The sequence below is a fragment of the Polypterus senegalus genome, chromosome 2 (genome assembly GCF_016835505.1).
Source record: "Polypterus senegalus isolate Bchr_013 chromosome 2, ASM1683550v1, whole genome shotgun sequence".
Taxonomy (NCBI): Eukaryota; Metazoa; Chordata; class Cladistia; order Polypteriformes; family Polypteridae; genus Polypterus; species Polypterus senegalus.
The window spans coordinates 174,975,476-174,994,513 of NC_053155.1; the positions used below are offsets into that span (position 1 = coordinate 174,975,476).

General features: G+C 37.1%; 1 protein-coding gene across 1 annotated transcript in view; it reads right to left on the reverse strand.

Moving 5' to 3' along the window:
* The window catches only part of nectin3b (nectin cell adhesion molecule 3b), a 531,994-nt gene that overhangs the window by 11,385 nt on the left and 501,571 nt on the right, over positions 1 to 19,038 (reverse strand). Inside the window, exon 7 of the mRNA XM_039744956.1 lies at positions 11,408 to 11,492. Coding sequence (XP_039600890.1) covers positions 11,408 to 11,492 — 85 coding nt within the window. The remainder of the gene's footprint in view (positions 1 to 11,407; positions 11,493 to 19,038) is intronic.

Below are 19,038 nucleotides of genomic sequence, written 5' to 3' on the forward strand. Positions count from 1 at the left end.
CATGAAACATACATATGGCTTGAAGAAAGGATGCACTCAGCATGTACAGAGGTTTGTTCTCAGAGCAAAGCCATAAATGTATATGACATATTTTATAGCTGACCATCCCAAGTTCTCCACAATATCAGTGATACAGTAAAAAAAAAATAGATATATTTTTTTATAACCACAGCACAGGAAAATTTAATAATTTGCTTGAAATCATAGTGAATTAGAGGTGGGAACTAAAACTAAACTAGTAACATTATGTTTTATAGTCCAGCATCTAAGCCACTAGACCACAGTAACTTCCTGCCAGACACTGAAAAAAATCATACTGTGTGCACCAATGTATTTAAATGATTTTAGGTGATGTTATCAAACCTAGTTCATTGAAAGGCTTTGTATGATGACGTCATTACATAATATAAATATGCAGACATGAAAACTGGCCTTTCAGTTACAGCCAGACATTATGGAGGATCAAAGATTTTTCACGGTTCTCCTTAGATATTGTTCTGGTTAAAACCTCTCCTTAATAATTCTATTTCTATAACTTTACAAAGCCTTTGAACTGCAATGAATGTGGGAATTTGATTTAGTTGAAATCCTGAACCCACAGTAAGAAAAGACCACTAAGCAGGTGGACTATTATTCATTGACTTGCAACAAGTAGCAACCTTTTTATAGGTCAATGTGTGGCTACTGGACAGGGGTTCACAGAATGTAGTCCTTGATAACCTTGATAAGCTTTACAACTACAAACACGCCACAAGAAAAAGATCATTTCCCAGATTCTTCATGGCTTGAAAGTGAATACTTCATTAAATTCAGTTTAGACTTTATTGATGTCCATCTTTATATTAAAGGCAGTTTAATCCTTACTACAGGGGGCCGCTAGCAGAAAACAATAGGAACAGATTAAGATTTAGCTGTGGGCATCCCGCAGAAAACAGTTCAACAAACACGAAAAATAAAAGCATGGCTGGAAAGGTAAAAAACATCTAAAGCAATGAATTCTCATGCAAAAGACCCATTGCATAACTTTCACAGTACCCTCACTTTTACCCTCTTGCTGGCAAATGGCATTGTATTTTATTTTGTAGTATCTCCAGTTAATCAATACATTCAGAGTAGAATAACCTCTGCAGAAACAAGCAGGGATGGTTTAAATACCCACCATGGAATGTTAAAATGAGAAGTTTGCAGTATGCCTATGGAACTCTTTTGAAGTGATGGACACGAAATAAATAAAACCATATTTCAAGCACAGTGTTGAAGAGTTGCAGACTTAATTTTTTGAAACTGCACTTTGATAAGACAAATATCATAACAGAGTATAATAATCTTGTACTAGAAGAAAACATTTGAAAGGTGTAAGAAAGGTGCAATATAGTGCTCGACCCGACACAGATTCACACGGGAGACACGGGTAAAATAAAACAAAGTGTTTATTTTTCTTCAGCTGGAGGGCACGTCTTCCCCGTAATCCCTCCAGCCACAACACAGTCCCAAGTACAGCAAGCACTTTCTCTTCCTCCACCACTCCTCTTCAGCAAGTTTTGTCCTCCACCTCCCGACTCTGGCCGCTGAGTGGTGGTTGCTGGCTCCCTTTTATCAGGCACCCGAAAGTGCTCCAGGAGGCTGATTGCCGACATCCGGCTACACTTCCAGGTAATATGAAACCAGTGCCCTAAAGGGGCCAGTCGCTCCTGTTACAGCACCCCCTGGAGGCACCTGCGGAACCCCACAGAGCTGCACAGAACTCCAACCCCCATGAAGCCCCAGGGGAGTCCGAGGCACCGCTAAAACCCAAGGAGGCTGCAATCTAGCGTCCAAGGGGACATACTGGGCTTCCCATCCTTGTCCCCCTGGCAGACGTGGTGAAGGGGCGTCCCGGCCAGGCATGGGCCCCAGCCATCCATCACAAAGGTTAAACTCTGTTGTATCTAACATTCATACAACCTAGAGAAGTTTTAGTTTTAAATTAAGCCCTTGGATTCCAATCTCACAGCCTCTGTAGTGTACAGAGTTCTCGGAAGACAGTTCTCGTGGCAGACCTTTGGTCTGAGGACTCACAATAAGTTCATTGATGTTAAGGAAGTCCTAAAGTGGTATAATTATTAAAGAAGTTCAACAGATACTGATTAAAAAAGGGCAAAGGAAAAATAACAAAATAACCTACCATGGACCACCTCCATAACTGTTGTCTTTATCGATTAGATGGGGCATCTTGTTAGTTTCTACTGTAAAGTATCAGCAAACACTTTCTTTCCCACCTCCCCTGTCTCTGCCTAGACCTTAACCTATTCATCATGCCCAGGCCACAACAATTTCTTCTTGATCGTATTGTTTTCTCAGGGCACTCAGCACAAATACAAGGCATACCACTCTCTGTCAGCCACCGCAGGTTACATATAGGAGTCATTACAACGGTATGCTGCAGTTTAACCCATTTTGAGACAGAAGGTTAGGTGTTTGAACTCCAGAGAGACTTTTTTGGGGCTGGTTTTTGACTGAAGATTTTGTTTTACTTATAAATACTAAGATAAAATGATACAAATTGATAATGTGGTGAGCTCTACAATTGGATGCAACTACTGTATTATGGAGATAGTTTTGTGATGTCAAATTTAATTCCTTATCTACAGCACCAGGTTATTGCACAATGGTGACTGTACCGGTCTAGGCATAAACACAAGCAGCTCCTGGACTGTTACAGGGCCAGCCTGACGTGGTACACACAGAAGTTCACTACTGAAGCTTAGAAGCTATCCCATCTGCAGAGAGTGGGGAGTTCTCTTTTAGCTCCTCGAGATGACAAGTTTTAAACTGCAATGGCACACTTCCACTTCTACTCCTGAGTGTGCCTGGACTATTACAGTTAAAGCAGAACGCAGCATGAAGTGATACGCAAACCAGTATTATATTATTTCAAACATCTGCAAATGATTTTAAATAAAGTATGAAGATTTTGCAATTAATTGTGGTGTAATCTAGGGGTATGAAATGATTATGTCTTACACTTTTATAAAGTTGAATACAATAATATGTTAGTTTGTCTATGCCATATTCACTTTTCTACAACAGGGTCAATTTGGTTAATATTTTTATTTGCTGATTTTATTTATTAATATGAGGTGATTTATTGTGCTCCTGTTCTAACTACTTATTTCTAGTTATCCCTGCTTCTTTTAATTGCTTTAAAAATACATGTACCCTCCCTCTAATTATATTTCTCAGTTTTCTACAAAGCCATAGTTTATGTACTAAGGCTTCAATTATTACACAAAGTTCATTTGCTGGCAGATATGTTGCACATTTCATTTTAATATCAGTTTAGCACCAATGATAGTTCCATTAAGTTAGATAAATCATCTAAACCTGAAAATGCATTTGATAGTCACATTATTGCCTACTGCCCAATTATATGTTTTATTACGTAAATTCTACACTTCCATTTAAGGCTGAATTGATGCTTCTAGCTACACTTCCATTTAAGTCACAGAATTTAAGTTAATCTAAAACATTACATTATTGTGTGCATTTTTCCCAGACATTTTCTGGTGAAAGGAATTATGATGAGCAAACTTGAAAAATTACTAGCAATTAAACTTTCTCTGAAAATGTATTAATATTGACTGGATGGGGCTTTGTACCTATCTGTAGTCTTCAGAGTAAGGTTATTTTAGTTTCATTTTTAGAATTAATCTTTATTACTATACTATGTTCACCTTTCATTTCATTTTCAGTCTGTTAGTTTTATGAACTATTGATTATTTCTATTTTAGTGAATTATTTCTGTTTTATTTTTCTTTCAGCTTAAAAAATGTGTATTCATTGAAAAAGCATGTATATCTCCATAGCAAGAGGATCGTAGCACATGTAGATAGGCCCATAAAAGACTAAGCTAAGTGAGCCATTTGGTTGCCCACAGTACCCATGCAGAAAGTTATCTTGTGTTGTTTTTAAAATATGTGTCATTCATGTTTTATCAGAGTTCATTTAGGCCATTTACTTAGGAAGCACTATGCAAGTAATTCAGAAAAAGTTCTTATGCCGGGGTCACCAAATATATTTGACCCAAGGCCATAGTCTCATAGTGCAAATACTCTTTTGGCCATACCCTAACTTGTCCCTTCTCCACACATACAAATATCTCACACACTTTACCACAAACACTGTTTCATTCAGTCCTGGACACTCTCACCTGATCTTCCAATCATTCACATCATACACGTTAAATCAGTTAAAACCTACCATTTTTATATCTATACTATATTTAAGAATCAAGCAAATGTTGTGATTAATTAATTTTGATGTTATTATAATTCCATATGAGAAACCTGAATTATTTCAAGTTTTCTTCTCATGGAGCTCCATGGTAGTTGAACCCAATCAAATAACTAATTTTCCTGGATGTAATGCTCAAAATTAAAATTGCTGCCAAAACAACTTAGCTAGCAAAATGTCTCTGTTAATATATCTTAAAAGGAAAACTGACACAGAGAATATCATTTCAATGACGAATGAATTGAAAAATATACCCAAGCTGTTGTAAAAGAATATTAAGTGATGTGCTTATAATTCTAAAATATGAAATGGATACTTGCGCTAGCTTCAACTGCTGCATGTTACTCTCATGTATTGGTAGAGAATATCAAAAGTCTGGTGGTAAAGGATGTTAGTCAGACTGGTCATATATAAATAGCCATTGATGCTGAGTTCTCTGCAGGTCTTACCCGGAAATCCCACCAGGAGCCGCCATTTCCAGGAAGGACACACCACCTCGGTTCCGCCCCAAGAATGAGGTCACTTCGGTTCCGGCCCCAAGGGTGATGTCACTTCCAGTTCCGCCCAGAGGGCGACATCATTTCCGCCCTCTGAGCTATAAAGCTCACTGCCTTTGCTTAGGCAGGCAGTTCTGTTTTGGACTCTGTTGTGTAACAACTGTTTAAATATGCCTCAAAGACTTTTGCAGCCGGAAACCATTAAGCGGGTGGCTGCCCCAAACCTTTCTACGCCTCTGGTCTCCTCTTCTTACAGTGGCGTAGTCGGCAGGATGGTGTCCAAGCTGTTGTAAAAGCAATCCCTGGCGGATAAACATACGGGAGCTTTTATTAATGGACATAATAACAGAATATTAAGTGATGTGCTACTATCATGACACTTTCAATAAATATTATCAACAACTTTCTTAGGTCTAGACCAGGAAAATGGAGGTCTTGAAAGCAACTTGCAATCGCGGGATGAACAAATCTTCAGTAATCACTTGTTTAAAAAGGACAAGCAACAAGTGATTCACTCTAAGCAGCAGGGATACTATCTAGGCACAACACAGAAATATTAAATGAGTGCATACAGACATATCAGAGCTTGCTACTGATAAATTAATGGATGTTTAATCTATGAAATGGATACTTGCGCTAGCTTCAACTGCTGCATGTTACTCTCATGTATTGGTAGAGAATATCAAAAGTCTGGTGGTAAAGGATGTTAGTCAGACTGGTCATATATAAATAGCCATTGATGAATTGATGATAATCACAGACATGCTACAATTGTATTTTTATGTTCAATATTTTGATGGAGCAGAATGTAGAGATGAACAGTCAGTATGTGTGGGGGAGTCTGTGGGTGGTCTAAAGGCTTTTGCTGTAACGGCTGCTGTTTGAGCCATTTGTTCCCCTTGCTTTTGAAGAAAACACAACTTGTCACTTCTCTTTTAAGTACCGACTTTTTAATCAAAACAGCAAATGTTGAGTGAATTTTTACATTTTCTTTATGAAAATTCACTGGTTGCTTGTTTAACAAGAATTTGCCACAGGCCTCTTTCAAACTGACCAAATGGGTGAATTTAATATTGTCAGCTATTTTTGTTCCTAGAACAACATTAAAATTGTTCCTCTACGGAAATGGTTCAACTTAACCAATCAACTTTAACCTTGGCGTCTGACATCTGAAATCAGGAAGTGAATGAAAAACAATGAAATATCTCTGTTTTTTGGACAAATTAAAAAAGACCCTCCTTCTTCTTCTTCTTCTCCCATCTTCTAAGCATGGATCATGGACAAATAAATTTGTCGTTTAATTCTGTAAAGCAAAACAGTTGTTTTCTAATCTATTGTTTAAAAAAATTAAATGATGTTTCTTGACGTTCTAATCGCTCCTTTATGATGTCAGAGGCCAAGTTTAAAGATGATTGGCTAAAGGTGTTTCAGAAACAAAAGAAAGCCAACAATATTAGATTGATCCTATGCATGTGCCTTATTTTATAGACATACTAGGGGGCTTCACCCCCTGCTCGCTTTGCTTATTAACCCCCGTGTTTGGTTTTTTTGGATACACACTTTTAAGGTTTTTTTTTCTTTGAATTGTTGCTATTTCATTAGTTTCACTTCTATTTCAGAAGTTTTGTAAAAACAATATTTGGAATTTTTCAAGTCCCAATATGCTGAATCTGTTAAATTTGGTCAGTGACACATGTGTTTAATGACTTTGTAAAATAATTCAGGATAGATTTCACTGTTTGGAATTTCAGCACAGACAAAACGATCTACATCACCAGCAATTAATAATTTTTTTTGCAAACAAATCAATAAATGCATGTGAGGTAAACCCTGTTTTTGAAATTCTCTGACTTAAACTTCAAAGCCTTACAATATTTACATACTTCTGACATATCACCTATGTCCATATATTCGATCTCTATTCACCTTTTCGTTATTTCTCCAAGTAATAATTTCTCTTTGTTTGTGCTAATACAATGTTTACTTTCTTTGACACTGTCGTTTTTTTCTCCTTTGATATTCTGTATCTTGCTCTGCATGTGTTACGTGCCTAAGTTTTTTTTGAGTTTTTTGAATTCCAGTTTTCATTTTCTCTAACCTGCTCTGCATGTGTTTGGCCCCCTTGTTCTTTAACCTCTTTATGACGTTTTACTTTGTTTTCTACTCTGTCTTTTATTTCTGACCTCAATCTGTCCTGCTTTTTTCTCAATGACACCTGGTCCGTGGTGATTATTTTCCCTTTTTGTTCCTCTGCATGAATGCCTTAGTGGATTTTGAGCAGTGTTTCGGGTCGTTGTCTTGTTGAAAGATCCAGCCTCGGCGCAGCTTCAGCTTTGTCACTGATTCCTGGACATTGGTCTCCAGAATCTGCTGATACTGAGTTGAATCCATGCGTCCCTCAACTTTGACAAGATTCCCAGTCCCTGCACTGGCCTCACAGCATGATGGAACCACCACCATATTTTACTGTAGGTAGCAGGTGTTTTTCTTGGAATGCTGTGTTCTTTTTCCTCCATACATAATGCCCCTTGTTATGCCCAAATAACTCAATTTTAGTTTCATCAGTCCACAGCACCTTATTCCAAAATGAAGCTGGCTCGTGCAAATGTTCTTGAGCATACCTCAAGCGGCTCTGTTTGTGCTGTGGGCGGAGAAAAGGCTTCCTCTGCATCACTCTCGCATACAGCATCTCCTTGTGTAAAGTGCGCCGAATGATTGAACGATGCACAGTGACTCCATCTGCTGCAAGATGATGTTGTAGGTCTTTGGTGCTGGTCTGTGGGTTGACTCTGACTGTTCTCACCATTCGTTGCTTCTGTCTATTCAAAATCTTTCTTGGTCTGCCACTTCGAGCCTTAACTTGAACTGAGCCTGTGGTCTTCCATTTCCTCAATATGGTCCTAACTGTGGAAACAGACAGCTTAAATCTCTGGGACAGCTTTCTGTATCCTTCCCCTAAACCATGATGGTGAACAATCTTTGTCTTCAGGTCATTTGAGAGTTGTTTTGTGACCCCCATGTTGCTACTCTTCAGAGAAAATTAAAGGAGGAGGGAAACTTACAATTGACCCCCTTAAATACTCTTTCTCATTATAGGATTCACCTGTGTATGTAGGTCAGGGGTCACTGAGCTTACCAAGCCAATTTGAATTCCAATAATTAGTTCTAAAAGTTTGGGAATCAATAAAATGACAACGGTGCCCAAATTTATGCACCTGCCTGATTTTGTTTGAACAATTATTGCACACTTTCTGTAAATCCAATAAACTTCATTTCACTTCTCAAATATCACTGTGTGTGTCTCCGATATGATATATTTAACGGACATTTTTTATCGTAACAACCAACGATTTATACAGGAAAATAATGACTATTAACAAGGTTGCCCAAACTTTTGCATTCCACTGTATGTAAACAAATCAAATGAGCTGAAGTGATTTAAAGCTCTTCATAAATAAATAAAGTACTTCTGGCCCAATCTCCTATATGCATTCAATTTTCTTTATTAAATTTCTAGTTTAACCTGTGAGGGGAGGCAATATGGTCACTGACACTGAACAATCTATCTGATGGTACACTGGTTGCCAGAATGCATGAAGGCTTCCTGGCATGCTAGGCACGGTGAGATAGCTCTGATACATATCTGTGGATCCTCTTCTGGTTAAACTGATGGCAATGAAAGGTAACTTAAACATCCAAGACTTGTATTCCAAGCAAAACTTGTGTTCACGTCTGTCTATGGAGCTACTAATTGAACATACTGTATGTAATTAAAATTAGTACAGTATCCATCCATCCATCCATTTTCCAACCAGCTATATCCTAACACAGGGTCACGGGGCCTGCTGGAACCAATCCCAGTTAACACAGGGCGCAAGGCAGGAACAAATCCCGGGCAGGGCGCCAGCCCACTGCAGAGTACAGCATCTCAAGTGATTAATTTGCTCACTCAGGAAGGTCTAAATGTATGAATACAGCTGCTCCGATAAATCACTAATGTTATGGATTTATATCTGATAGACCATCTACTCTTTGTGGATTTGCATTTGTTTCTTCAGAATTTTTGTTTCCCTTTTTTTTTTAGTCAATTAATGTCTTACACAAGGAAAGCAAACACGCATAGGTTTCAACTGAACTATAAATATGGCTATAAATGGCTACTGTTCTACTAAGTACAGGGCTTGAAATTCATTTTTAAAATTCATGTAGGGTTGTTTTCCTTGAAAAAGCTGAAATACTGAATTTATTTAATATTTTCTAAAAAGCAAGACTTGGAAAAAAATCTAGAGAATGTAAAAGAATATAATATAGTAAAAGTATTTTTTCTTGTCTTTCCTCATCCTTATTTAACTGTACTGTTTTTCTTGAGTAAGCATAATTTTTTTGAGCATTAAGTTACTTGAGCATTCAACATAAGGCTATAAGTGTGAATGCTGTTAATTTAAGAACTTTTAGATGCTTAAACTATAGTTAATATATCCTTAAATTAGGTGTTATTTTTCTGTTGGATTATCCTTCTTTTCAGAGTTAAAGAGGTGGCAGCCTTAGCCATACCACAACTGATTTTCTTGAAGTTATCCTTGAGCATTGTTCATCTGTTTGTGTTAATTACCAATTTTACTTTGCAGTTTCAGTTTTAAAGAAAGTCAGACCATCACAGACATTTTAAAGAAATGATGACTACCAGTGCCTTTAAGTTCTACGCAGCCACAAATTTCATCTGTCAGTTCATCAAGTAAAAATATAAATATAAATTAAACAAACAATCCAAGTCAATTTCCTGATTTTTTAAATTGATTTTAGCACCAGAATATACTTAATATATTTTGTTTAACTAAATGTACGTTTTTGTAATTTTAGTCACAGTTATAGTTTAGCAATAATAAAATAGTTTCAGGGACCCTGAAATCTATCACGTTTACAGTAAAATCAATAAATAAAATGTATTGGAAAGGCTAGTTCCTTAAATATATATCCATCCATCAACAGTGAAAGGCCATGAAGGACACCACACAACGTCTTCTCTAATTCTCCCATCTTGTGTCCCTACACATCATCTAATATACATAAATATATAAATGGTTTAAGAAACATGAATAGATGCACTTTGTGATCTCACAAAGTTTTACAATCAAATAAATTATTTGAATTGAGATGGTGATGAATTACCAATTATTCATTCATACCAAGCACCACTATTTTGTCTTTTGAAGTTATTGGGCATGGGCACAGCATTAGGGTGACCTGCTCAGTCTTTATGTGTTGTCTGAGATCCTCAGAATTGGGTTAGTACAGCTCTATATAAGTTCACTAGGCCTATAGCAACAGTTAGCAAAATGCAGTCTTCTATAATTCAAGCAGCGGACACTCGTCATACAAATGTTGATTTGGTGGTAAATACTGTAAATAGGAGCTGTATGTTAAGGTGATAAAAACTGTTGGAAGCTGTTTTTTGGCATAGCTGTTGGAAATGTTTTTTTGGCATAACCAAAGCTTCACATATAATTATAAATAATAATTATAATGATAAAAATCTCTATTGTGAAGCAATCCAGGAATTTTTCTCTATGAGAGTATCTGAAAAGACACACACTATTAAAAGATGGCACAAAGTAAAAAAAAAATAAATTAAATAAAAAAAAATGAAAAAGAAAATCTTGGGCAAGTAATGCTATAGTCTGCAAGAGGCTAGGAACTTCATAAAAAATGCATTCTATAGGAGGATAATAACTTGAACATACTTTATACTATACAGCCTAAATCTTACTGGTTTTAGAATAAAAAAACAATTTTCTGGAATGGCCTAAGTAAAAGTCTGGAACTTATGGAGTTCATAAACACTTATCATCAATAATTCTCATCCAACATGAGAAACCTTGAACAACTTTGCTAGTGAAAAATCACGTACATTGGCGAGATGTATTCACCTAAAAAGGGCTTATTTCAAACATTTCATGGTTGTATGGGTTTAACTATGAAATAATTTTTTATTTATATGCATAATCATTCAGAAATATTTGAAAAGAAGTGGCTTATATTTCACAATTTAACTTTTTATGTTATTAATGGAAATGTTTCCTATCAAATATTTCATTGTAAGACAACATTTGTTTATACCCACTGAACGCATTATTTCTATTACCTATACTTTTTATGTAAAAAAATGGCACACTATACTTGTACCACCTACTGGTTGATAAAGAGAATTTAACCAATGCATTGAGCAGTGGAGAGTGTAACATATCTCATTACTTTGCAATGGCTAGTGAAGAACATTGTATTAAAGAGCATGTCCTCTTTTTTCAACAATTTTTTCCCTGCACGCCTTATTCAATTACTATTTAAATGTAATTTAAGGCTGGAATGAAAGCATGAAATAAGTTATTAAGGTTTACTGGCCTCCAGGTTCACATAATGGATGGACAAGTTGTTCTAGTGCTTAATGCATGAAAATCACTGTAAATGGGTCACATTTATACATTAAACATAGCAGACCACTCCTTCTGAACTCTTTCCAATATATCTCATTATTTGTATAGTTTGTCGGATTTGAAGTAAATCAGTTCATCGGATTCAAACTGTAATATATTTGGAAAATAAAAATATTTAAATAATTCTATAAATCAGAAAGTATTTACCTGGGTAGTATGTACAGGCTGTAATGCCAAAACAGTTCTTTCAGCATAAGGAGGTGGTGGTTTGTGCATAGGTGGGAGGTCAATCCTACAATAAAGGAGCAAAGTATAATTAAAATATTGAAAACGGATAACTATGTGCTATATTATGCATAATAATAAGAGATGGTATGAATCATAAAAACAATACAACATTTTAACTTTCCAGCAAGGGATAATCAAACAGGGTAGATATCGCATTAAAAGTTGATAATCATATCATGCATAAAATTATATTTGATTATTTTTTATTCCCTGAATACAGGTATATCCACAATGTATGAAGCATTTACACAGTGAGATAACAAAACAATGCTTGAAAAAACATTACCTAATGGCTTAATGACTTATAAAATTACAAAGGCATTTTCCTTAACTACTTATGTTTTACTGTTATATTGTTGTGTCCCTTTATTATCTTAAAACTGAGATATCAACTTACTAGCCTGGTTTCCTAATGAAGTTCAGAAAATAAGAACAAAAGCAAGTAAAAATTTGGACTATATGAAGTATTGCCAAAACCAACTATCAAAAGCATTCGATGATTTGATAAATATACTTTGAACTGTATAAGACAAGCCACTGAAAGTCAGAATTATTCCTGGTTAAATTGACTTTTTCATGTCAGTAATAGTGTTTTTGAGGATGGCAAATCCCAAGAAAGCATATGTTACCATTGACATGAATTTCTTTTTCTTATAAAGTTAAACATTGTTATGGCACAATAGGATATCACAGTGCTCAGAGCCCTAAAGTGTACCTAAAAACAATAACCTTTGTAAATAACTGATCTGACAAGGATATGGACTGTAAGGAACCCAGTGGGATGCTGGGTGTCTGATGCTTAAAGACCCTATGCTCCCAGGTTTTATAGCTAATGATGTTTATCAGGGGCTTAAGTAGTTAATTGAAACACACTTGTAGAATAACAAAGTCAAAATGTATGTTTATCTTGATGGTCCACAGTCTTTCTATGACCTCATATATTAAACCTTGCTTAGATTCCATACTATACTTTTTACTTATACCAGAAATGAAAAAATAGCATATACACACACAACAAAAAAGTCAGATTTATAAAACCATACATAAGCAATATGCAACACCAAGTTTACTTAAAACTACTCAGTCCCCATCCCCTTCCCCCAGTAACCTTGCCTGGCTTAACAAAAGCCTGTTTTGAAAATTCTTGAACTAATAACCATATAAATTTGCAGGTTTCTAAGTGATGTCTTTACTTTCAAACCATGGTATTACTGACATTTGGCAGAGTTTAAGGGGCCCGCCGGTGGTGACTACCCTTCTCTTAAAAGAGCGCACTATGTTGCATAAGTCTCAAATAAAGTGTATTTTTTCCTACATTTTGAAAGGCCAAAGTTAATGCAAATAGGTTAATCAATGAATTAGGCACACTGTGATATACAGTGGTGTGAAAAACTATTTGCCCCCTTCCTGATTTCTTATTCTTTTGCATGTTTGTCACACAAAATGTTTCTGATCATCAAACACATTTAACCATTAGTCAAATATAACACAAGTAAACACAAAATGCAGTTTGTAAATGATGGTTTTTATTATTTAGAGAGAAAAAAATCCAAACCTACATGGCCCTGTGTGAAAAGTAATTGCCCCCTTGTTAAAAAATAACCTAACTGTGGTGTATCACACCTGAGTTCAATTTCCGTAGCCATGCCTGATTACTGCCACACCTGTTTCAATCAAGAAATCACTTAAATAGGAGCTGCCTGACACAGAGAAGTAGACCAAAAGCACCTCAAAAGCTAGACATCATGCCAAGATCCAAAGAAATTCAGGAACAAATGAGAACAGAAGTAATTGAGATCTATCAGTCTGGTAAAGGTTATAAAGCCATTTCTAAAGCTTTGGGACTCCAGCAAACCACAGTGAGAGCCATTATCCACAAATGGCAAAAACATGGAACAGTGGTGAACCTTCCCAGGAGTGGCCGGCCGACCAAAATTACCCCAAGAGCACAGAGACGACTCATCCGAGAGGTCACAAAAGACCCCAGGACAATGTCTAAAGAACTGCAGGCCTCACTTGCCTCAATTAAGGTCAGTGTTCACGACTCCACCATAAGAAAGAGACTGGGCAAAAACGGCCTGCATGGCAGATTTCCAAGACGCAAACCACTGTTAAGCAAAAAGAACATTAGGGCTCGCTTCAATTTTGCTAAGAAACATCTCGATGATTGCCAAGACTTTTGGGAAAATACCTTGTGGACTGATGAGACAAAAGTTGAACTTTTTGGAAGGCAAATGTCCCGTTACATCTGGCGTAAAAGGAACACAGCATTTCAGAAAAAGTACATCATACCAACAGTAACATATGGTGGTGGTAGCGTGATGGTCTGGGGTTGTTTTGCTGCTTCAGGACCTGGAAGGCTTGCTGTGATAGATGGAACCATGAATTCTACTGTCTACCAAAAAATCCTGAAGGAGAATGTCCGGCCATCTGTTCGTCAACTCAAGCTGAAGCGTTCTTGGGTGCTGCAACAGGACAATGACCCAAAACACACCAGCAAATCCACCTTTGAATGAATGAAGAAAAACAAAATGAAGACTTTGGAGTGGCCTAGTCAAAGTCCTGACCTGAATCCAATTGAGATGCTATGGCATGACCTTAAAAAGTCGGTTCATGCTAGAAAACCCTCAAATAAAGCTGAATTACAACAATTCTGCAAAGATGAGTGGGTCAAAATTCCTCCAGAGCGCTGTAAAAGACTCATTGCAAGTTATCTCAAATGCTTGATTGCAGTTATTGCTACTAAGGGTGGCCCAACCAATTATTAGGTTCAGGGGGCAATTACTTTTTCACACAGGGCCATGTAGGTTTGGATTTTTTTTTCTCCCTAAATAATAAAAACCATCATTTAAAAACTGCATTTTGTGTTTACTTGTGTTATATTTGACTAATGGTTAAATGTGTTTGATGATCAGAAACATTTTGTGTGACAAACATGCAAAAGAATAAGAAATCAGGAAGGGGGCAAATAGTTTTTCACACCACTGTAGCACTTGCACAGCTGCAGTGTAGCAGGGAGTCTTACAGTTTGCATGTGGATCCATGTGGGTTCTCCTTTGGTTTCCTCCCACAGTACAAAGACATGCAGGTTAGGTGGGCTGGCGATTCTAAATCATTCCCTGATGTTTGAGTGTGTGTATTTAGCATGTGTTGGGCTGGCACCTTGTCCAGTGGTTGTTCATGCTTGTGGCCATAGCTTGCTGGGATAGGTCCCAGTCTCCCCCTGTCCTGGATAATTGGGTTTAGAGGATGGATATATCATTGAGTAGTATGAACCATCTGGCCCAAAGCAACTCGCTTGCATGTTGCCAATCTTTAAAACTTATAGAGAAATACTCTGTACAATTTCAACGACAGGTTAGTTCACTGTTACCTTGAGAGAATGCTATTGTAATGCTGTGCATGTGTACATTATATACAGTATGCTGAATATGCTGGATGACACCACTGATGCCAATCTCGTTGACGTCTTCATTTACAAAACATTCACTTAACCATTTTTTGAAGCAACATTATTCAGTTTTGGGGTTTTCATGTCCTATCACACCATCATCAGGTGAAATGTGGAAAACAACCATAAAGTTATTAAACTTTGTCAGACATTTTTTATTGTGAGGTAGGACAAGCAACCCTGGTCCTGAAGCACATCATTTGCTATTGACTTTAGCTTCTTCCAGTTTCTGAATTAAATCTCTCAACTTTGTGTTTTTCTACTTTTCAAAACATTGTATTACAGCGTACAATCAGCTGCTAAAATTATAAACATACAGATGAAAATGGTTGCAGTTTATCTGATGAGCTGTTTCTCCCTTGTTATTTGTGACTCATAGTTAATTGCTTTCTGATTAACAAAAACAAATAATAAAAAACAAAGTTTTTGGCAAGCAAGTAAATTAAAATGTAGCAGGGAGAGGAAACAAAAAATTAAGACTCCCATGCATTAAAAGTCATATTGGAAATAAATGTCTTTCCCAATAAAAAAAAGACACATTATTATAAAATTCTGACAAAGCAGACAGAGCTAGAACCATCTGTCTAATTAAAGGAGAAGTTCAACCAACAACAAAATTGACATTAAATTAAGAGATTTGTTTGAAATAAAGCATACGGCTACTGTGACTGTCCAGGACCAGGATTTCCAACCCCTGTAGCAAATGGAAATGACATAAAAAATAGTGGGTGAATAATACTGTATTTGATGATTTCTGGCCACCTGAGGAAAAAAAATGTTTCTAGTCTTAGATCCACAAAGACTTTGGACTTCTTACAATAAGACAATGCTGCCCAAAGACCACAAATGTAACAGTAATTTACTAGATGTTAGGGTGCTTTCAGAATTAAACAAGCTGTCTTAATTATTCATTGGTAGGATAAAACAAGTAAAGTAGAAGGCAACATTTGTAGTGTATTAAGTTGCAGTTTTATTAAGCTGTGGTACAATTCTCTGAATAATTTTAAAACAGGAAGGGGGCAACATATCAATTTCTGTTTTATATGAGATCTTTGTAGAACACCAAAATTGCACAATACATTCCAAAACATTTAATGATGATAATCAGAAGAAATATAAACCTATGATCTGAAAGTAAATAATAATGATATAATCAGCAGTTGTATTAACAAGATTAGAATAAAAATGCAAAACTTTTCCACATACAGTACACTGTTGAACTAAGGACTGAAGAATCTGAATATTGACCCATAGGGAGGTTGACCTTGGAGTTGACTTTATAGTTGGAGGTGAGATTGACTAAGGCTTATGGAAAAAGGGAGGTAGTGTGGGCAGAACAGATGATACTGGAGATACAGTGCATCTGGAAAGTATTCAAAGAGCGTCACTTTTTCCACATTTTGTTATGTTACAGCCTTATTCCAAAATGGATTAAATTCATTTTTTCCTCAGAATTCTACACACAACACCCCATAATGACAACGTGAAAAAAGTTTACTTGAGGTTTTTACAAATTTATTAAAAAAAAAATTGAGAAAGCACATGTACATAAGTGTTCACAGTCTTTGCCATGAAGCTCAAAATTGAGCTCAGGTGCATCCTGTTTCCCCTGATCATCCTAGAGATGTTTCTGAAGCTTAATTGGAGTCCAGCTGTGGTAAATTCAGTTGATTGGACATGATTTGGAAAGGCACACACCTGTCTATATAAGGTCTCACAGTTGACAGTTCATGTCAGAGCACAAACCAAGCATGAAGTTAAAGGAATTATCTGTAGACCTCCAAGACAGGATTGTCTCGAGGCACAAATCAGGGGAAGGTTACAGAAAAATTTCTGCTGCTTTGAGGGTCCCCATGAGCACAGTGGCCTCCATCATCCGTAAGTGGAAGAAGTTTGAAACCACCAGGACTCTTCCTAGAGCTGGCCGGCCATCTAAACTGAGTGATCGGGGGAGAAGGGCCTTAGTCAGGGAGGTGACCAAGAACACGATGGTCACTCTGTCAGAGCTCCAGAGGTTCTCTGTGGAGAGAGGAGAACCTTCCAAAAGGACAACCATCTCTGCAGCAATCCACCAATCAGGCCTGTATGATAGAGTGGCCAGACGAAAGCCACTCCTTAGTAAAAGGCATATGGCAGCCCGCCTGGAGTTTGCCAAAAGGCACCTGAAGGACTCTCAGACCATGAGAAACAAAATTCTCTGGTCTGATGAGACAAAGATTGAACTCTTTGGTGTGAATGCCAGGCGCCACGCTTGGAGGAAACCAGGCACCGCCATCACCAGGCCAATACCATCCCTACAGTGAAGCATGGTGGTGGCAGCATCATGCTGTGGGGATGTTTTTCAGTGGCAAGAAATGGGAGAATAGTCAAGATAAAGGGAAAGATGACTGTAACAATGTACAGAGACATCCTGGATGAAAACCTGCTCCAGAGTGCTCTTGACCTCAGACTGGGGCGACGGTTCATCTTTCAGCAGGACAATGACCCTAAGCACACAGCCAAGATATCAAAGGAGTGGCTTCAAGACAACTATGTGAATGTCCTTGAGTGGCCCAGACTTGAATCCGATTGAACATCTCTGGAGAGATCATAAAATGGCTGTGCACCAATGCTTCCCATCCAACCTGATGGAGCTTGGAGGTGCTGCAAAGAGGAATGGGCGAAACTGGCCAAGGATAGGTGTGCCAAGCTTGTGGCATCAGTAATTCCTGCCAAAGGTGCATCGACAAAGTATTGAGCAAAGGCTGTGAATACTTATGTACATGTGATTTCTCAGTTTTTTGATTTTTAATAAATTTGCAAAAACCTCAAGTAAACTTTTTCACGTTGTCATTATAGGGTGTTGTGTGTAGAATTTTGAGGAAAAAAATTTATTTAATCCATTTTGGAATAAGGCTGTAACATAACAAAATGTGGAAAAAGTGATGCGCTGTGAACGCTTTCTGGATGCACTGTAAGCCAACGGATGGCCATGTTGGTGCTTGTGTGTGGTTATTTTGGACTGAGAGTCTGTGAATCAGCCACCTTACTATGTATGCATGTTTCAAAGCCAAAAAGTGAACCTTGAGATAATAGCCAGAGTTTTTTTCCTGCTTTTGACAATTAACATTATACCAGAGTTTTTTTCCTTCTGCAGTTTGTTCATTGGAAATAAACTTGTTTACTTTCAGAAAAACCTTGATTTGGAAGTTCTGCTCTGGGCAAGGATGGCACATTAGGATGAGCCCGAGTGGATGAAAAAAGAGAGATAAAATACATGATAACATTCAGATGTTACTGCAGAGTTATTGTCATTAAGTAAAAGGGACAAATGTATCCTCTTATTACAAGATGAAAAAGTCAAGAGAGAAGATAAAGCATAAGTACTTGTTCAGAGACATATTGAGTTAAGAAGAAAGAGAAACAACACTATCAGTGGCACGCTGCTGGCACCAACTGTCAACTGTGTAGATAAATAAATAGTTTCAGACTGAAACACAGAATATAAGAGAGAGACTGTGGTGAGAAAGGCAAGGGGAGTAGGAGTCCAAAGTCAAGAAATCCACTTGGACAAGGAATGCAATAAAAAAAATCTACCAGAAGTTCTCAACGTAAAGGTTCCTACATTTTCACTCTACAATTGCAAACAAAGGTCAGCAATGAAAAAATACACTAAAACACTAATTGTCACAATCATGTTGGCATGAAAAAACTCTGAGGATTGTTGACCTCTCAGCATGATAATTCAAAGATGCACTCTGCCAGGCAAAAAGCCAGCTCTCTGTAGTTAGAGAGAATATTAACAGTGCATGAAGGAAAGAGATGTATAGGACATATTTTATAGGCAGATCTGATTAAATGGTTAGGGCAACACCAGAAACATGATCCATGAAGAAACAGAGGGCAGAAGCTGGAAAATATGTAAAAATAAAGTATTAATCATTTGTCTGTGAGGTTAAAAAGCAAGGTTGGTAATAAATGGGATATCATGAACAAATGAACTTCACAGGAAATTCTTTCTCCCCACACCCATGACACTCTATAACTCCTCTTCTGGTCTGGTCAATCATCCACACTATAAGCTGTTTCCTTTTTCTCTAATGGATATCCCAGTCCATTT